Source organism: Rhinatrema bivittatum, chromosome 8 (genome assembly GCF_901001135.1).
Source record: "Rhinatrema bivittatum chromosome 8, aRhiBiv1.1, whole genome shotgun sequence".
NCBI classification, from domain to species: Eukaryota; Metazoa; Chordata; class Amphibia; order Gymnophiona; family Rhinatrematidae; genus Rhinatrema; species Rhinatrema bivittatum.
Window position 1 is genome coordinate 46437936 of NC_042622.1, and position 19627 is coordinate 46457562.

Sequence of the window (19627 nt, forward strand, 5' to 3'; positions counted from 1 at the left end):
TGGCAACCTTTCCTATCAAATATTACAGAAAGTCCTAGAACAGCTTTGCTCTTCTAGCTAGCAGGGAAAAGCCGTGCGCTAGTGGTTAAAGCAATAGGCTGAGAACCAGGGAAAGCAGAATTCCCCCACAGATACCCAAGCTCTCAGGGGGCAGGGACTTTTTGAATTCTAAAAATGCTGCAAGCCTCCTTGAGTGTTATATGGCAAGGCAGGCTCAAAATCCAAGCTTATTATTAGCAATACACTTCCTATTAAGAAACCAGGACAAGCTGGTTACAAAACAGAGAAAATTCCTCACCAAGTACAGAAGAACTGACACCAGTTATAAATAGAAAGATGCAGACAAGAACAGATTGGTAAAGGCTCTGGGAAGATGAATTGAGTTTATGGCCGGGTTACTTATTTTAGGAATGGACAGGAAAGCTTCCCAGTTTTGTGTTTGGAAGAGACGTTTCATGTACTTGGTGTTGGTATTAGCAAACAAAAAGCCATCTTGATAATTTGGGTGGAAACTTTTCTGCCTAATGTTTCCTTGTGGGAGCAGCTGATGGTGAATTATTTTTATAGTGATTTTCTGCATTTACGAAGTGGGGAATCTGCTATAAAGCAGGGTACTTTGCAGTTATGGTATTGTTTCTGTGGTATGTTGCCTGCAGAAACTCAATTATCTATTTCATCATTTGTGGCACTGCATAGTTGTTATATTGAAGAGTGTGGGATGAGTGATGGTGTGCAATAGGGTGTGTGTTGAACACTGGCTGGTATGAATGAGTACTTGGATGATGTATGGTGTGTTCATAGGGTTTTAGATTGGGGTTAGGGAGACATTTGTGGATATGATATGGTGGGTTATATTGCTCTGTTTTTGATATTGCATTGCATTTTATTCTGTAATTTGATTGTTTCATTGCAAGTATGTTCCTGTAATTTCTGCATCTCCTGAAAAAAGAAACATACAGACAAAATTTGATCTCCTCTCTATTTCAATATCCGCCCTATTCCCCTCCTATTCACTGCAGAACAGGAGGTTAGGGGCTCAGTTAGGGAACAGAGCAGATCTTTGCTTTATTCTGTCCATTCTAGCCTCACTCCCCACCCCTTGTTTCCTGAAAACTGCCTGGGAGGGAGGGGCTGTATCTACTGCCTGATATTGAGGTCACTGGCCAAAAGATTCATCAGGGCAGACCCCTGTGTGCTCATGCTTAGCAAAGCCCCTAGTGCCACCCTAAACATTGCTGTGCTCTAGGCAATGGTCTAGTCTGCCTAATGGAAGAGCTGACCCTGACTATAGAACAGAATAAAAGATTTTATTATTCCTGTAGCAGATCAGTTTTCACAGCTATCACATAGCAAGACACAGCAACTACATGGGCATGTCAAACCTACAGTTTTTCAGGTTTCACTCATTTCCTTTTCCATTCTAAGGAACTTCCATTGTTGGGTGGAGTCTTGGATGACCCGTCCTGATCTTAGTGACAACTACAATGGATGGCAGGTTCTCGACCCAACACCTCAAGAGAAGAGCGAAGGTACAAACAACTGGCAACATGCCACAAGCAGCTTCTCATGGGCCCTGCAAAATATCTTCTGTCAGTAGATACACAGTTTATCATGATATAAGAAGTTGCATAACACTTAAGAGCCAGATTATCCAGGGTTTTCCTGTGATATGTATCCAGAATATTGAACGGTGCAAAGTCATCATATAGCAGATTGAGTATCATTTGTCTAAAAAAATACAAACACTTAATTTGGTGTGATTCTGGCAGTTCTATTTCTACTCCTCACAGACAAGAGTCACCATCAGTAATGGTACAGGAATCTTTGGGGAGAAAGTTTTTAGACCTTGTCCAGCCTAAACTCTACAGTCAAAAATCACCCTAGGAAATGGTATAAAAATGCTAACTACAAGAAAGCACAATTAGTTCAATGCCAAATTCTCCCAGCACAGGTCGTTTGCGAGAAAAGGCGGTTTAACAAAACCAACTCAGAAAACAGAGGCACTGATAATCTTGCTCATTTTTCACCAAAGTGTTGTAATGGTCTCCCTGTCACAGGGGTTTATTGTTGTGGGCCTGCACCAGTCAAAGCCATCAAAGAAGGGGACCTTAATGAAATCTATGATGTCCCGTTTATCTTTGCGGAGGTGAACGCCGATGTGATCTACTACATTCAGCAGAAAGATGGCTCCACAAAGAAAACTATCCACACTTCCCAAGTAGGCAAGTGCATAAGCACCAAGAGTGTGGGCAGAGACACAAGGGAAGACATTACCAACAACTACAAGTACCCCGAGGGTAAGTTCATTATTTCCTCATAAAAGGCTGGTGCTAGAGCAGCATGCAAGTATAGCTGAGCGCCTTATATCTGAAGTTGCTTTACCTGAAAACCCCCCAAAAACAATATGGGCCGGATTTTAAAAGGGTTACGCGCATAAGGTACGCGCGTAACCCTTTTAAACCCCCCCCTGCGCGCGCCGAGCCTATTTTGCATAGGCTTGGCGGCGCGTGCAAGCCCCGGGACGCCCGTAAGTCCCGGGGCTTGCAAAAAGGGGCGGTCGGGGGCGTGGCCAGGGGGGCGCGGTTTTCGATCCGGGGCATGTTCGGGGGCGTGCGGGCGGTCCGGGGGCATGGCCGAGTGCCCCGACACAGCAGCCTGTGGCGGGGCCTGCCGCGCCGGCGCGCGTAAGTTACTACTGCCCGGAGGCAGTAGTAACTTTTCTGATAAAGGTAGGGGGAAGGGTTAGATAGGGCCGGGAGGGTGGGTTAGGTAGGGGAAGGGAGGGGAAGTTGCGGAGGGGTGGAAGGAAAGTTCCCTCCAAGGCCGCTCCGATTTTGGAGCGGCCTCGGAGGGAACAGAGGCAGGCTGCGCGGCTCGGCGCGCACAGGCTGCCGATTTTGCGCAGCCTTGCGCACGCTGACCCCGGATTTTATAAGATATGCGCGTATCTTATAAAGTACGCGCGCGTGTATGTTTTAATATCTACCTCAGCGTGTTCTATTATCCAAAAAAAATCTATTCAAAAACATTCACGTACTCAAACTATTTCTTTTTTTTTTTTTAATATGTGGGGGAATTTCCCTTTTCTGTAAAAATCCATTATCCAGAACAACCATAGTCCCGCCCTTTTTGGTTATAAGATGCTCTATTATATAAGAGTATGGGAAAAGCTCAAACATCCACAAGAAGGAGGAAGGAATAAGAGGAAAAAAAAAAAAAAGGAAGAGCAGGAGAAAAGCAAAAAAATGACTGAGAAAATGGGGTAACAGAGGAAAAAAATTATTATGGGCCCAATATTGAAAGCTCAGTCAGTACTTGATAGCCAGATAAGTAAGACCTGTCCAGCTGCCTAGTGGTCTGCTGAATATCAGTCGCTGATAGATAGCCGGATAAGTCACTCATCCAGCTATCTTTTAGCTGGCTAATTTGTGGGTGGGCAGTGGGGTGGATCTGGGCAGCAGTACTTAACCGAATAAGTAGCGATATTCAATTTATTCATTCTTACCTGCTTAAGTTAATCAGATAAGCACTGATCTAACTTAACCGGATTTAACTTATCTGGTCAAGTAGTGCCTTGACCGCGGATATTAAGCGGCATAGTCATGCCACTGAATATCCCTTGTAACTTAGCTGGATAAGTCATATCCAGCAAAGTTACTTACCTGGCCAGCGCTGAATATTGGGCCCATTGAGTACAGTGATGAATTGGGAAAACAAGACAAGAAAGAAAAGTGGTTGGTTTGCCATAAATCAAAGAACGGATTTTGGAACAGAGAGCATTTTTTCCATTTGAATGGTCAGTTTTGCCCAATATAAATACCTGGGATGTGGTTTTAAAGGGAATTCTGCACATATATGCAGACGTGGTCTTTTACAAAATTGCCCACCAGTATGCGGATCAACTTACGTGCGTGATTCACATTGGTGCATAAGTTTACCCATTTCCGGGGAACTTTTTTGCCTAGCAAATAGCAGGTGTAATTGTGTGGAGTACTTTTGGCAGAATAATTTTCAAAGCAGACTTATGTGTATAAATAAGCCTGCTTTAAAAATTGGTCTAACTTATGTGCGCATTGGTTCCATATGTTATGCAGAATTACCTTCTTAGCTGCAGGATGCCAACCTCATACGGCACTAATCCTACTCCTATCTGCTCCAGGGTCTGAAGAAGAAAGGAAGGTTTTTGAGAAAGCCAACAATGAGAACAAACTTGTGCAGAAGGAAGAAACTGGGGTCACCATCAACATCAAGGTGTCCGAGAACATGAATAAAGGCTGTGACTTTGATGTCTTCTTTGTCATTAATAATGGCACGTCAGTGGAACGGCAATGCAGGTTGATGCTCTGTGCCCGGACAGTAAACTATAGTGGAGTGCTTGGCACTGAATGTGGCATGAAGGATCTTCTCAATGTTGTCCTCCCAGCTCATGGAGGTATGGGCATTAGCTTCAAGATCAGAGAAGAAAAGAGAGTATTAAAAACAATTGCAAACATACTGGACGATGCATTAAGTCACTGTAATGCTCTAACGCACATTAAAGAGCGTATAATCACACGACATAACCCTATTGTTGCAATATATGCAATATTTTGAATGACCCTGCCCAGGTTCCCTCCCCTATTACAACGAATAATTCAAATTCATGCAAAGCAGGTCATTACTAGGCAATTTCATGTTAATATTTTATTGCAGCTGACCAAGAAAGTGGTCAGCCTCGATTAAATAACACCACTTCCTGGGGAATCGTTAAATGGAACACAGGGGCCCAGGACCCTAACTTAGGTCCTGAGGCTTCCGCGTTACATTTAAAGGGCCATGCAAAATAATAAAGAACGGCTGTGGCAAGAAAATAAATATTGCGAGGGGGTCAAGGCTCACCCCTGGCTCAACCTGGAGCCGCCACTTGAAGTGGACCTGACATCCTAAAATAAAAAAAAAAAAAAGATTGCACTTCACACATGCCAATGGCTCCCCCACCCCTGACCATGTCTTCCCAAAATAAATACCCCCCACTCTTTCCAAATACATACATCATGGCACTGGCCCTCCCCTCCTCCCACCCCAAAAGGGATTTAAAATCATTAGGGGGTATAGTGGCCCCCCCCCCCAATATATAAAAAATAATCATTGGAGTTCAGGGGGAGCCCTTCCCCGATCCCTCAGACCTTCAAAAGTCGATGAGGCCTGGGACACGAACCCTAGCCCAGTTGGCATAATTTTTCAAAATGGCACTGACCTGACCTTGCCCCTGTCATGTGACTGGGGCAAGGTCTGGGGATGAGACCTAGGCCACATGCTTGCAAACAAAGCAAAGCATCATAGAGCCGCAATTTGTTTTCATGACACCCCCCCTCAATAATGGGACCCCCTCCTGCAAAAAAGCCACGGCTTAGTGGCTCTAGGTGATAATGAGGAATTTGTCTGTACCATCCAGACTTCCTATTACACCCCTCTCTGCTTGCCTTTGTCAAGAATGTAGTTTTGTGGAAATTAATTTTTCTGTTTTGTTTCCTTTTGTTTTGAAAACGAAAGAGAACAACAACATTTCATTCATTTTCTTTTTAATTCAAACAAAAATAGCCTAGGCCATTCCCCACCTCTCCTCCAGCCCCTCTCTCTAGTTCTTTACCCCATCTGTCAACACCAAACGGGGCAGAAGTGAGCCCCAGTCGTCCTGTCCCACCACTGCTATTTTGCTGAAAGGCACCAGCAAGCCAAGGCTGGTGCCATTTTGAAAAATAGCAGCAGCGGGACAGGAGCATCTGGGGTTTGCTCCTGCCCCATTTGGGACTGATGAATGGGGTCAGATACTGAGGGGAGCCAGAGGGGTGAGAGAGGAGCAGAGCGGAGGATGGGAGTTTAAAAAATAACATTTTCTTGACAAGAGAAGGGAGCAGAACTATGGACCCGACACCAGTTTTTATTTCATTTTTGGGTTTTTTTGGGGGGGTTTTTTCTTTTCATTTTAAATAAACAAACAAAAGAAAATATTAAATGTGCAGTACACACTCTGTTCTAGATCTGTTTATTAGTAATGACATCACTCTTTTTGCTTGCCTTTTCTCTGCTTTTGTCATTTTCTGATGCAAGTTCTCTCTCTCTCTGTGAAGCTCAATATGTATTAATATGTCTAAGGGAGGTCAATTTTCAAAGCCATTTACGTGGGTGAAAGGCATTTTACCAGTGTAAACTGGCTGTCCAAAAACAGACTCTCCCTCAGCGTGCCAGCAATGAACACTAGGGAAAGTTTTAGCGCAGAGGAATCCCTCTGCAGACAATGTAAATTATTTACCACCTTTCCCTTCCCTTCCCTTCGGTTTACATGATCCAGTTTTAGAAACCCCGCTAAGATGCCCAGAGCAAATGCCAAAGGCGACCCACAATGCCATTCTTTTCCTTTCATGTTGCAGAAAGAACGGTGCCACTACGCATTCTGTATGAGAAATACGGCAGCTGCCTGACCCAGGACAACCTAATCAAGCTGGTGGCCCTTCTGTACGAGTACCAGTCCAAGGACATCATCCTCGGACTCAGAGACATTTACGTCAAGAATCCCGACATTAAAGTCAGGGTAAGGCCTCTAACTTTCTGCTCCAGTTGCTCTCAAACCTGTATCAGCCTGTGCCTGTAACACATGCTACGTGCATGACAGACAATAAAGATCAGGAAGATATTAACTTTTAAGGGTATAAAATCCAGGTATAATGCAATCATTTGATTTTTCCATCAAAATTGACAAAGCTCCAGCTGAAGAGTTGCAGACAGGGCGGTAGCACAGGGCATATCTTGCAGAAGGACCCAGACTGTGTTATCAGCACCACACATGAGAACAAAAACAGAGCAGGGAGGGATGCTGCTTGCTGTTTCAACACAGGATGCTAAATTCTCTGGCTTCAATGCTAGTCTCACAACATTTTAAGATGCATTCTATGATGGTTAAAAACAGTTTACAGCTAGTTTGAACCTGACTTCCAAACATATTGCGTAAGAAAATTGAATGAGGACTATAAACCAGCATACTTAGAACAATCCCCTTTTAAATTCTAAAACCTTTTCAAGCACACATTAGTTAGGAATTATAGAATGACAAAACAAGGTATTACGAAAGCTAATTTTCAGCAAAAAATGTTTATTTTGGTTTGATTTTTTTTTTTTTTTTTTAATTTCATGAGAATCATTTTTTCCAGTTTGTTTAATATTGTTTTGGTTCGGTTCATTTGCCGAACTGAAAAAAATACATTCAAAACAAAACAGACAAAAACAAAGGAAAAAGTATCAAAACAGACCTCCAGGAGACTCGCTTACTCCCAAACCCATTCCCGAGAAAGCTTTGGAGCCTGGACCCACTCAGCTGGGCTGAAATCTCTCCGGCCCTCTGACTCCCCACTCCCCAGCTTTGTAAACATAACACCTGGGGCATGGGCTCAGCTGGGCCTCCCCTCATAGAAACATTTGTAGGGGAAAGGGACCCCTCCCCTCCAGCCCCAACTTATCCTCTTCCATTGGGTCCTTATGCTGCAAAGGGTGGGAGTGATTCTGCCCCAGTGATGATAGATTTTAAAATGGCATCAATCACACCTGAGGAGGGCTCCAAAGTGATATTGCTTCATTGCTTCTTTCCATTCAGCCGGCGCTATTTTTAAATCTACCATCTGCAGGGAAGGATCACTCCTGCCCCTATGGACCCCATGGAAGGGGTAAGTGGGGGCTAGAGAGGAGGTTCCTGGCCCCAGCAAATGTTTTCATGGGAGAGAAGCACAGGAAGCCTTCGCTGAGTCTAGAAAGGCCCAGCAGGGGAGGTGCTGGTTCCTAGCTTTATTTTTGGGGGGCTGGAGGGGCCTGGGGAGGCCCTGGCTGGGCTCTGGTGCAGCTCAGCTGCGTAGGCCCAGGGTTTTCTTGTTCCAGGAGGCCTGTGTTGGTCTTTTCTGTTTTTATTCATTTTGTTTTGTTTACAGATCGAAAATTTGGGGAGAATGTTTGGGAAAGGCCATTTTCGGTTCATTCTGTTTGGAATGAACCGAAAATGGCAACATTTGATGCTATTTTACCCATTTGGGTAAAACAAATGCATATTCCTACTAATTTTGTAAACTGCAGTACATATGCATTCCCTCTGCAAATCCATCAACTTTGGCTGCTGACTCAAAAACTATATACTTGTATGTTGTTCTTACCAGACAATTCAAGTTATTTACAGCAGAAATAATAGCCACTGTCCTAAACTCTGTAACCCAAGTAAGTGCATTAAAAAAAAAAAAGTCATGCTGCTTGGGTGAGAATTTATGCGTTTCCCATGAAGTGACACAGTTTGTAAATCTATTTAGTAGTTTATGGCAACTTCACTCTGGCTGGATTTCTTGATTTCATCTGCATAGATTGAACTCTTTAGAAAAGGGGTTTCTTTGCAGGTTTCAATTCCTTCCCTTGAACCAACATAAGAATTACCCACCGGTGAGGTTGTATTACTTCAAATGGGGCAAACATTATTGGATAATACTTGGTATCTTGACAGATACTATAGCAATAGCTGAAGTTTCACAGGGAGGGGTGGGGGGGGGGGGTGTTCAACAGTAGTTTCCTCCTGCTCTTTTGGGCTTCCAGCTCAATCAGAACCAGGGCTAGGATTTGGTGCCATGAGCCCTTATTTTGTAGCCCCCTCCCAACTTACTCTAATCCCATCATTGCAGTGCCCATCCCAGGTCAAGGGACCTGTCCCAAGGCTCCTTCCAGGATTGTGCTATCATGGACCCTAAATCTGACCACTAGCGGTCATCATTGTGTAATGACTAGAATTTAATCTCTCTTCCCCCACCACCTCCAAAAACTTCTGTGAATAGTACTGCGTCTGCAACATCCTCCTCGTTGGCCAAGCCGGGGAGCAGAAGATCTGACCCAGGAATCACACTCGCGTCTCTTGGCACTGAGATACACAGCACTGCCACGGGATTCTTGTGTATTGTCCTTCTCTGAATGCCCATGAACTAAAAAAAAAAAATTACAACTAACTATGGGTAGTTCAGGACTGATGTCTTCTTTTAACCAAATGTTTCAGATTCATTTATAAGAAAGAGCTTACATGTGACGTGCATTGCATCTCTGCACCACCCTGAAGGGCCTATAAAAATATTATTTGGGTTAGGTACATGCTATTTAAGAATCAGGTTCTGTAACTGTTAAAATTCATTTGTAAAAGGTAAAAGGTTATTTGCACAATAATACACAGAATGTTCTTCAGTGGAACATAATAATATAAATTTATCTGATTGCTGATGCTTTGGATATCTCCAGATTTACTGCTATAAGATAACTTGGAATTCAATGGGAAAAAAATGTTGCCCAAACCAAGAGTCAACAAAGTGAACATAATAACTTGATGCCGTCAATAGATAAGGTGGTCTTGCCCTGTCACTTCAGACCCTACTTAATCTTCAGTTATCCCTTTTCCTTGCCCGCTGTAGCTGTCCCAAACAAGCTTAAATCCTCTTGCTTTTTTCGTTACTTCCATCTCTGTTATTAAGCTATTGCATGCATCAGCTATCATCTTGGCTAAGTAATATTTCCTCACATTTTCTCTGAGCCTTACTTCTTCCAACTTCAAACAGCTTGAAGCTTTATGCTGTTTCATTAAAGGGCTGAGAATCAGATTTTGGTCAGCAGGCAGGGACCCAGATGCATTTCATACCTTGCTTTGCTTCTTCATCAGTGGGTCTGCCAAACAGATTCGGACAATTCAGACCACTTATGATTCCCATGCTTTTCTCATCAATGTAGACGAAGAGCTTGTCTTAATGAATCTTGGCTTAAGTGTCCTTTCCATAACAATATACTAAAAGCTATTACATGTAACTATGCAGGGCTTTCTTTTGGGATGTGCAACCTATGTGGCTGCATGGGGCGCCAAGCACTAGGGGGTGCCATCACCCCTTCCAGATACGGATTCTGGGCTAAGGAACAACTGCAGTACCACTTCTGATAAGGTCTGCGGGGCTAGAAAGAATTGCTGTCAAGTGCCACCCTTCCCACCACGGGGGCTGACGTTTTGTTGCCACCCCTGCCAACAGGAGAGCAGCGCTGGGGGACTGGCACTTCTAGTTACTGCTTCTGCTGCTGGTGCCTCTCTCCCACCCAAGAGAGGGGATGCAGAAGGAAGCAGTGTTTAAAAGTGCTGAGCGCCCAGGGCTACTCTTCTGTTGGTAGGACTGGGCCAGGGCAGATACAGAAGGTAAGACTGAGAAGAGGAGGATGCACGGTAAGGTGAAGGTTGCAGACGGTAGCATGAATGAAGCTGGTATTGGGGTGGGGGGGAGAAGCCGATTAGTCTGGAGCTGATCCTGATTGTGTGCTTTAGACATTTGCATATTGAAACACATCATTTTGCCGCATCTGACCATTTGAATCACTCCAGTGCTCTCTGTGCTAATAACATGAAAGTAAGTTGTGCAGAGATAAAACTTTCTGAGGTCAATATTCAAAACTAAACATTTAAATGGATAACTTGCCATTTAGATGGATAACTTGTGAGTTAACAACCAAAAATAAACTGTGTACTAGTTAAAGAACTAACATAACACCCAAAAACGCCAAACAGTTTTTAAACAAATTTTGTAAGACCCTCTATTCACGAGAAGACATATTGTGTGTTCAACTCGTTTCTCATAGGGGTCACTATTGCTTTTAATCATTCAAAAGTTCAATTTTTGTTATCTTTTTCAAAGTTTTTTTTAAAAATTCCTCAACCAATTTTTTGGCAAGCAAAGTGCAACGGGTACTTATCCACGCTGAAAAGGTCCCAGGTGACCCGACATGGCCATGTTTCGGACCGCTGTCCTGCTTCAGGGGTAAAGAAGGAAACCAATTCAGATACTTTGTAGAAAACTTCTTCTTGCGGCGTCTTTATTCTGTGCCGGTCAATTTTTTCACACAGGCTGCATTTCAGCCCGCTTTCGGGCTGAAATGCAGCCTGTGTGAAAAAATTGACCGGCACAGAATAAAGACGCCGCAAGAAGAAGTTTTCTACAAAGTATCTGAATTGGTTTCCTTCTTTACCCCTGAAGCAGGACAGCGGTCCGAAACATGGCCATGTCGGGTCACCTGGGACCTTTTCAGCGCGGATAAGTACCCGTTGCACTTTGCTTGCCAAAAAATTGGTTGAGGAATTTTTAAAAAAAACTTTGAAAAAGATAACAAAAATTGAACTTTTGAATGATTAAAAGCAATAGTGACCCCTATGAGAAACGAGTTGAACACACAATATGTCTTCTCGTGAATAGAGGGTCTTACAAAATTTGTTTAAAAACTGTTTGGCGTTTTTGGGTGTTATGTTAGTTCTTTAACTAGTACACAGTTTATTTTTGGTTGTTGACATTGGTGTGTACTAGAGTACACCAGTTGGTGTGAGTGGGTTTTGTTGTGTGATTGATAACTTGTGAGTTATCCATCTCAATGGCTTTGAATCTTGGCCTCTATAGAATCAAACAGATAAGTTAACAAGTCTTCATCAGATGCACACTTGCAATTTAGGGCCTGATTCACAGAATGGGAGAAAAGCTTTAGTGAATCAGGCCCTTAATTTTTTTAGCAAATAAAAACGTCAAAACCTGTGCTGCTTTAAACACTTTGCATCATTTTGTACTGTGAAAGATGGTCAATGGAAAGGGACAGGAATCTTAGCACACCCATTGTTTGATAGCTTGAGTCTCCTTCACAGACCAGTGATCAGACCGGTTGTCTCTCTCATTTCTAAGTTTTTATGTATTTTTTTTTAATTATTATTTTAAAATGGTGGTTACTTTGCTGCATTCGGTTATCATTTACATACCTCAGCTATTGCAACTTTCTTTTATATGTTTCTCACTGACAAACAATAAAAAATCCAGAATAGAAACAAAATGCTAAAGAGTTCTTCGGAAATAAAACTTTATTGAAGGTCTAAGCTGTGAATTAAAGCTTCAAATGAAGTGTAATATTATTCACTCTGTGCTAATCAAAAATGTCACTTTTCATATATTTTTGTAATTTTTTTTTTTTTTTTTAACAGCTAGCCTAAGAATTACCAAGTTGGCAAAGGTCACTCATGAATCACTTTTTTTTGGACTCACTTTCTGTAGTGCGTAATGTCATTACTTACTTTGACTTCCCTGTCAACACAGCTACTACCAGAATCATTACCTAAAGCAAGGGTGTGCTCTGGTTCTCCAGGGCTGCAAACCAGTCTGATGGAGGCGCAGCCTGCTGGTCAGAGCAGTGAGCCAAGATCCAGGCGCTGGTTTTCATAAAAATAGATAAGCACGTCTCTTGAGAAGACGTTATCTTTTCTGGCCTTCTCCATGGAAATTTCATGCGCACGTTTGTTACCAAGCAACCTGTGGGAAATCCCATGAGTTAGTACATCATCCCCCCGAGATTGTAAGCCTCAGGGGGCAGGGCCGGTGCAAAGGAAGTAGGTACCCTAGGTGATTTCTGCCTTGTGCCCACTGCCCCTCCCCGGTCGCGTTGCCCCGTGCCGTCCCTGCCAGTCTCAGGCCCCGACTCCTACCTCATTCGCACCGCCGTGTGCTTCTCAGGGCCGCGAGCAGAGTGCGCTGCTTGCAGCTCAAAGAATCTTTGCCACGAGCAGGACAAGCTAAGCGAGCAGCACCACACGGCTGCTCTTCGGTGCCAAGGGCGAGTGCCTAGTTCGCCCAGTGGACGCGCTAGCCCTGCTCAGGGGCAGGGCAGTATCTCTCGTTCCTGATTGTATCTCGCCTGGAGCTCGGGTTTGGAACAGCAAGGATTCAAATCTAAAATCCAAATCCATTCCTCTTTCTTTAGATTAGAGCAAAGGCATGCAAATATGTCTCAGGAATATTAATTGTGGAGCGTATGAGAACCTTTTTTTGTGGCCTTCAAGGACCAAAGCTATTCAACCCTTAGCCTACAGCATAGCATGCAGAAGAGTAAATCCAAAAAGAACGTAATCAGCTCTGAATTATAAGGAAGAGGAAGCTCACATTGGTTTTTCAGCTCTTTTTTCATAATTCCCCAAATTCTTTCTTCTGTGCTATATAAAACTGGAGCCCAGGGGGTTATCTTAACTCAAGACCTTCCAAAACTTGTCAGCTGGCGGCTCAGCATATCCGCAAGGAGTAAGCATGAGATAAATGTACACATACCCTGTACCTGCAGATTCCTTCTGAATATGCTGAAACCGGCCGGCTGCCGCGGCCCCATCACAGGTTTGGGAAGCCCCTGTCCTGCTTTTACATAGTCAGTGATTCCCAAATCCAGTCCAAGTTCTAAAAGCAGGCCCTTTTTTTTTTTTTTTTTTTTAAAGAAGATCTACAATGAACATTCGTTAGAAAGATTTGTATTGATTAAAAAAACAAAAACAATCAAACTTAAGTACATTGGGATATTTTGGATGCCCTAAAATCCAGACCTCTTGAAAGGAGTCAAGGACTGGATTTGAGAAGCATGTAGAGCTAGTGTGTGCACAGTAAGCACTTTTCCCAGCTTGAAAGGGGATAACATTGTTTCAGGAAATAATATGTAGTAATTTAATAGGAATTTTATTATTTTAATAGGTTCCATGTTCTAGCTTTATTGGGCAAATGACTTTTAACAAATTCTCCAATGATCTCGTGTTTAGCAGCGCTGCAACTTTATTATATTTTCCTTTAGATTTTAGGGGAACCGATGCAGAAGAGAAAGCTGGTTGCAGAGATAACCCTAAAGAATCCTCTTGCACAGCCCCTCAGTGGCTGTGTCTTCACAATGGAGGGGGCCGGTCTCACAGAAGGGCAACAGAAGAAGCAGATGTATGTATCTTATTCTGATCTCCCGTTTACTTATGGGAATGATTTGAACTAACATCTTTGAGAATTTTGCGCTGTTATGAAGGCAGTTTGCAAAGTGATTTGCACAAGTAAAAAGTGTTCTACATGCAGAATTTGACTGGCTAAAAATTGCTCAACCTCAGCATGGCTGAAAGTCCACATTTGTTCCACAATAATGTGGACTTTTTGCCACATTGAGAGGAAGCATTCCTGCGGGGTGGGGGTGAGGGGCTCGTTTACCTTGGAGAAGGAAAGGTATGTGCAATAGATTTAATTATTAATTCTTTGCATGCACTTTTCAAGCAAAATTTGACCTGCACACAAAGCAGGTGCAAGTCCCCCTGCAGAGTCTGTTCCCATGGCATTTTTGAAAGAGAAAGCATGCGCGTGTTATCAATCAGAATTAGGTGAAAGCAGATGTTTTGCTGATTGGCCGTTCCCCCCCAATAGGCTCAGTGCCTTTTTTCATCTGCTCCTTCCAATTATTGAAACGGTGCTTCCAGTGGATTCTGGAATGTTGAAACAGTGCAACAATTCCGAGCCAACACTATGCAAGAGGGCATGGATTAGAGGTGGGCAAAATAATTCTAACCTAAAATCCATCTACCATATTGGTAACTTTGAAGGAGGAACATTTGGTGGCTCACCATACCAGACCACATTATAAAAAATGTGAAAAATTCTTTAAAAACTCCTAACAAACCCTGACTAATCTCAGAGGCTTTGGTATTCCCATTTTGGTGGATTTGGAAAACAAAATACTGTATATATAAATCTATTATATATATAGAGAGAGAAACAAATCCAATCAGGCAATATATAAATATCCCAGTGCTCAACTATTATAACAAATAAATACACTCTGAGAGTGGGATTCAAGCACTTTCTATATTATAAATGATTTTTAAATTGTGTTAAACAGATATTTGTAATCACAAAAGTTTTTATTACAAAACAAGTTTACAATAATTGTTAACCAATAATCTGCAAATATTCAAAATGCACTACATACATCCATCATTCTATAATCCAAAAATCATTAATTCTTTACCTAAAAACATTTACCTCATTTTTTTTATAGAAAAACCAACCAATCACCCTCATACAAAACTCCATTCATAACCCATACTCAATCATACATTATGACGAATGACTGTAAATACTCACCTTCTTTTCTTACATTGTATCTAACAATATTTAAGCTGCATCCAAATTACAACTTATGTAAAAAAATATCCCTTCTAATTGATCTCTATTCTAATCAATGGTTTATAATGTTATTCTTTAACCATCAAAACATGGAACTGATGTTCATCTAAAATCATGAAAAGATGTAACAAATGTTCTTCTTTAATCTATTGCCAATGTCCCGACAGGGCCCTTGTTTCGCCAAATGGCTTCCTCAGTGGAATATTCAACTAGACCAGAACGCCTCAGTTGATGATGATGATACCCGTTCTAAAAATAATAAATTCAAAGTGTGTTATTTAGAAACCACTAAGAAATACTCCCTCTAACTATGTTTCTTTGATTTATTTCCAATTTGGTTTGAAAACTGATTGGTTTAAAACCCCATTCAAAAAAATGTTATTTTATTTTTAATTACCTTATGCACTTCCTGCCAATTTCCACAAAGCAAAGTTATTTCTACAGTTCTGTGAACCTCGCAAAACTCTCAACTGTTACAAAATTCTAAAAATAAAAAATGGATCATATTAAATACCTAGCCTCTGCTTCATGCCAAAACTTACTTTAAAATTAACAATTACCGTATTTGCTGGCGTACAGGACGCACTTTTTCCCCCTGAAAATAGGTGAAAAATAAGGAGTGCGTCCTATGTGCCAGTAATCAAAATTTACAGCGTCCGGTGGGGGGGGGAGTGACGCGGTGGCATTGGGGAGCGAGGGCGCGCCGTCCTATTGGCCGGTGCTGGGCAAAAGGGGCCTGCCGAAGCGCAGCTTCCCCAATCAAAATCAACAGCCGTGCTTCGGCAAGCCCCTTTAGCCCAGCACCGGCCAATCAGGTGGTGCGCCCCCCCCCCCTCCCCACCGGACGCAGTTAGTAATTTTGATTACCGGTGCATAGGACCTGCAGAATTGCTCCCCGAATCGGGCGGCGCGTCACTCCCCCCCCCCACCCCCCACTGGACGCTGTTGATTTAATGCCTCAAAGGTAAATTATTAAAATATGTATAAAAAAGGGGCTGCGTCTTATACGCCACTGCGTCCTATATGCCGGCAAATACGGTAATAACTGTAATCTCACCTTTAAACAGATGGAACCACCATGTTCCTCCATAAAACTACCTGAAACAGACAGCAGATAGCAGCTATAACACCACGTAACCCTCCTTTGTAAACTTCACCCTCTCGGCTGTGTTCCACCACCCGGTCATCATAGAAACAAAGATCGTTACCTAATTCACCCCCAAATATCTTTCAGTTTTTGGAATCTCACTGCTCTCTCAAATGGCGATACTACAATCTGCTTATCCGGTCTCCCAGTGCTAAATAGCTCTCTCTTGAGTTCTACTACAAGTCAAAAACATATAAAATATATATTTGACCACTTCATGTTCCCCCATTGTATTATCACTAGTCTAGAAATTGGTATCGGGACTCTGTTCCTACCTTTTAAGCTCTAATTTTTGCTTTTTAGACTGCTCCTCTTCCCGAAGTCTTATCGTACGCTGAATCGAAAACGAGGCTTAACCCACGAAACTGACTGCATTTAAATGTTCCTACTTACTTCGGCCACAATCCAATGAAAAAACTGCATGAGCAAAGTGAGGCATACATAGGCCAAGTTCAATTCTGCAAGACTAGCCAATGAAACAAGCCCCTGCATTGTCCCCCCTATTATAATCATATGTATACTGTGAATCCCATCCATATTAGTTAAATGAAATACCTAAATGGTATCTAAAAAAATGCTTCCCATTTGATCATAGAATTTAAACCACGAGGAGCCATTGTGCTCCACTGAAATATAAACTTCTGCTCATGTTGTCGTAGTATCTGCGAGGGCCATCCCTAGGGCACTGGAATTGTCTTAGAACACAGAATCTCAATTCTTCAAGTGTGCTGATATTCCATCCAGTGCTTAACTAGGGGAGCCTCTGTTTTGCCCGTCCAAATGCTGTTTTGCCCATCCTGTGCTGCTTTGATTGTTTTGTGAAAAGTGGTCTATCAAATGCAATAAACTACACTAATCCTAAGTAATTACCTATAAAACATTTTACAGCATAAGTACATGAGAAATAGTCAAATACTTAAGTTCAAGCATGAGTATTGATGTATGAGTGGTGGCTATGGATCAGGTCAGCAGCTTTGTTTATTAAACCTCCCTCTCTTTCATCCTAGTGACAGCTGCATTGGACCTGGAGAAGATGCAAAGGTCCGTGTGGACTTTGTCCCGCAGTATTCAGGGCTGAGGAAGCTGGTGGTGGATTTTGAGAGCGATAAGCTGAAGGGGGTGAAGGGATACAGAAATGTGATCATCGCCCCACAGCGTTAAGTGAGATGGTGTGGATGAGCCCTAAGTGAGCCTTTCCTGGGAACAGAAATCCTAAAAACACAAGAAACAAAATAGAGGCAGAAGTCTGTTTTTTTCTGAGTGAGCATTTAAGCCATAGTGGACTGGTTTCTCTGCATAACTCATGCGGTAACAAGTCGGATTTTTTTCACCCAAAATAAACAAAAAAATATTTTCTGTCATCAGAGCGCAACATCAATCTTCTCCCTTTAATATGTCCTCTACCTTTCTACCGGCCTCTCTATACTCTTTCTGAAGAGACCTCTCTGATTTGAGGATCCTGCTCCACAAACTTTTTCACATCTATTACAGCACTTTGCCAAGCCACACTGTGCAATAAACCTTGTACAAGGATACCTAGCTGAAGCTTTCCTGTTCTGTGTTTGGTGTCCTGTCTACTACTCCTCAGTTTCGATTCAGCGTACATTCCCCAGCAGACAAAATTAAATGATTGTATATTAGATGCTACCAGGCAGCAGATAGCCATCCTTTGAAGCTCTAAATTCTGTTAGATTTGGCAAAAACCGTGACCTGTCCGATTACCCTAATGTGGTATTTCTGGTAATTCTCTATAGATAGAATCCATAGTACATGGCTGTAGAGTGCCCTAAACCCAAAAGATTGACAACAAGACCTAAAAATGCCCAGTGCAGAACCAATACAGTAAATCATACCAGCATCAACTGTAAGAATAATTGAAATGCCATATTTTATTTATACATTAAGAAACTTCTTACTGTTCTGTTCAAGTATCATAAGAGATCATGCGTGATCTCAGTAGGAAGAATCACATAGGAAACAGAAGAACAAGGATAGGTGGAAACAGTCAACTCAAGAAGGCATCAAGCCAGCCATGCAATGAAGAGTTTGCTGATCTAACCGAAAATGACTGACTCCCAATTAGTAGCATCTTTCTTGCAAGTGATTTGCCTGGGGGATGGTGTAAAAACTGATACATGAGTTGGAGAAAATGCATTAATACATGTTAAAGGCATTTTAATCGTCCAGGTTTCTGATGGCTGTTCTGGGAAAGAAGATTAATATTGTGAGCTAATAAGTCATAGCATCTAGGCGAGGACCCGGGCTATGATTACATGTCCTTTTGATATCAGAACCTTATCTTCATTCTTTGGCAACCTCTGTGGTATGAACTGACAGAGCAGAATTCCTGTATTATTATTTAATCTGGCACCCTTACGTTCCAAGACTGCAAAGGGCAGAAAGTGAACAGAGGAAGAAGAAATATTCCAATGGTCTGCATGCTGGACATCTCTTAGTCTAGGTACATTTTCTCTTCAAGGACTCTCTGTCTCCCAACTCCCCATAATCTTACATACACCCATAACTGTATGAAGTTTATTAAACCAACTCATTTTTATAAACAAGGGAAATAAATATTGTTGTTTTTTTTCAGGTGTCTCACTCCTGACTAGCTAGGGATAACATTGTAAGTAATTCTTCTAACCCCTCAGATAATAAACAGCAAAGTTTTGAAACACAGGCTCCACTAATGACAGTGCTGGCAAAATAATCATAATTATTTTGAGCAGGAAAGGAATATATAATATGAACAAAAATATTGTATGTTTACAGATATAAATATATATTTATATACACTAAGCACATATGTGATGAGATGTATAGGCCACCATATCTATTCACTGGTTCTAATTTCTACTAATGCTGTTTCCTGTGTTCTAACAGATGTATAACCTCTATATAATGGAGTGTATGCAAACACAAAAATAAAGAGATTTTCACTTTATAAAACTGACTTTTTCCCCCAGTTTGTATTGTTGTTCTTATATTGTAGTGTGGCAGAATTCATCTCCTTGCTTGAAAGGGTTATTCACCATTAAAAAAAAAACTTAACAAAAAAAAACAAACTTGAAAAATAAGAGTTCCTCTTTGTATTAAGAAAATCAATCATTCCTGTAATATAAAGGGATCTGAAAACATCATCTATACAAAAAAACAAAATCTAAATATATATGTATTGATATTATTGATTATCTCAAATAATGTCTATAATGTTTCAGGATTTTCATCATGCAGTTCAGGTTTAGATTATGGTATTCCCTCAAACATCACAACATCAAGATATTTTGTGTTTAGCACTTATTATTTATTTCGTTCATTGTTCCTTTTTTCACTCCACTGTTTATTGTAAACCGGCATGATGTGATACCCTCACGAATGCCGGTATAGAAAAAAAACTAAAAATAAATAAATATATATATATATATATATATATATATATATATATATATATATATAT

The 19627-nt window shown here is 41.7% G+C and overlaps 1 protein-coding gene across 2 annotated transcripts in view; it reads left to right on the forward strand.

Moving 5' to 3' along the window:
* TGM2 (transglutaminase 2) overlaps positions 1-19135 on the forward strand; it is a 72495-nt gene extending 53360 nt beyond the window's left edge. For both annotated transcript variants that reach the window (XM_029611224.1, XM_029611225.1), the window contains 6 exons: positions 1426-1529; positions 2058-2297; positions 4160-4432; positions 6411-6571; positions 13660-13796; positions 17178-19135. In XM_029611224.1, coding sequence (XP_029467084.1) covers positions 1426-1529; positions 2058-2297; positions 4160-4432; positions 6411-6571; positions 13660-13796; positions 17178-17331 — 1069 coding nt within the window. In that variant the 3' untranslated portion in view covers positions 17332-19135. The remainder of the gene's footprint in view (positions 1-1425; positions 1530-2057; positions 2298-4159; positions 4433-6410; positions 6572-13659; positions 13797-17177) is intronic.
* The last annotated feature ends 492 nt before the right edge of the window (positions 19136-19627 follow it).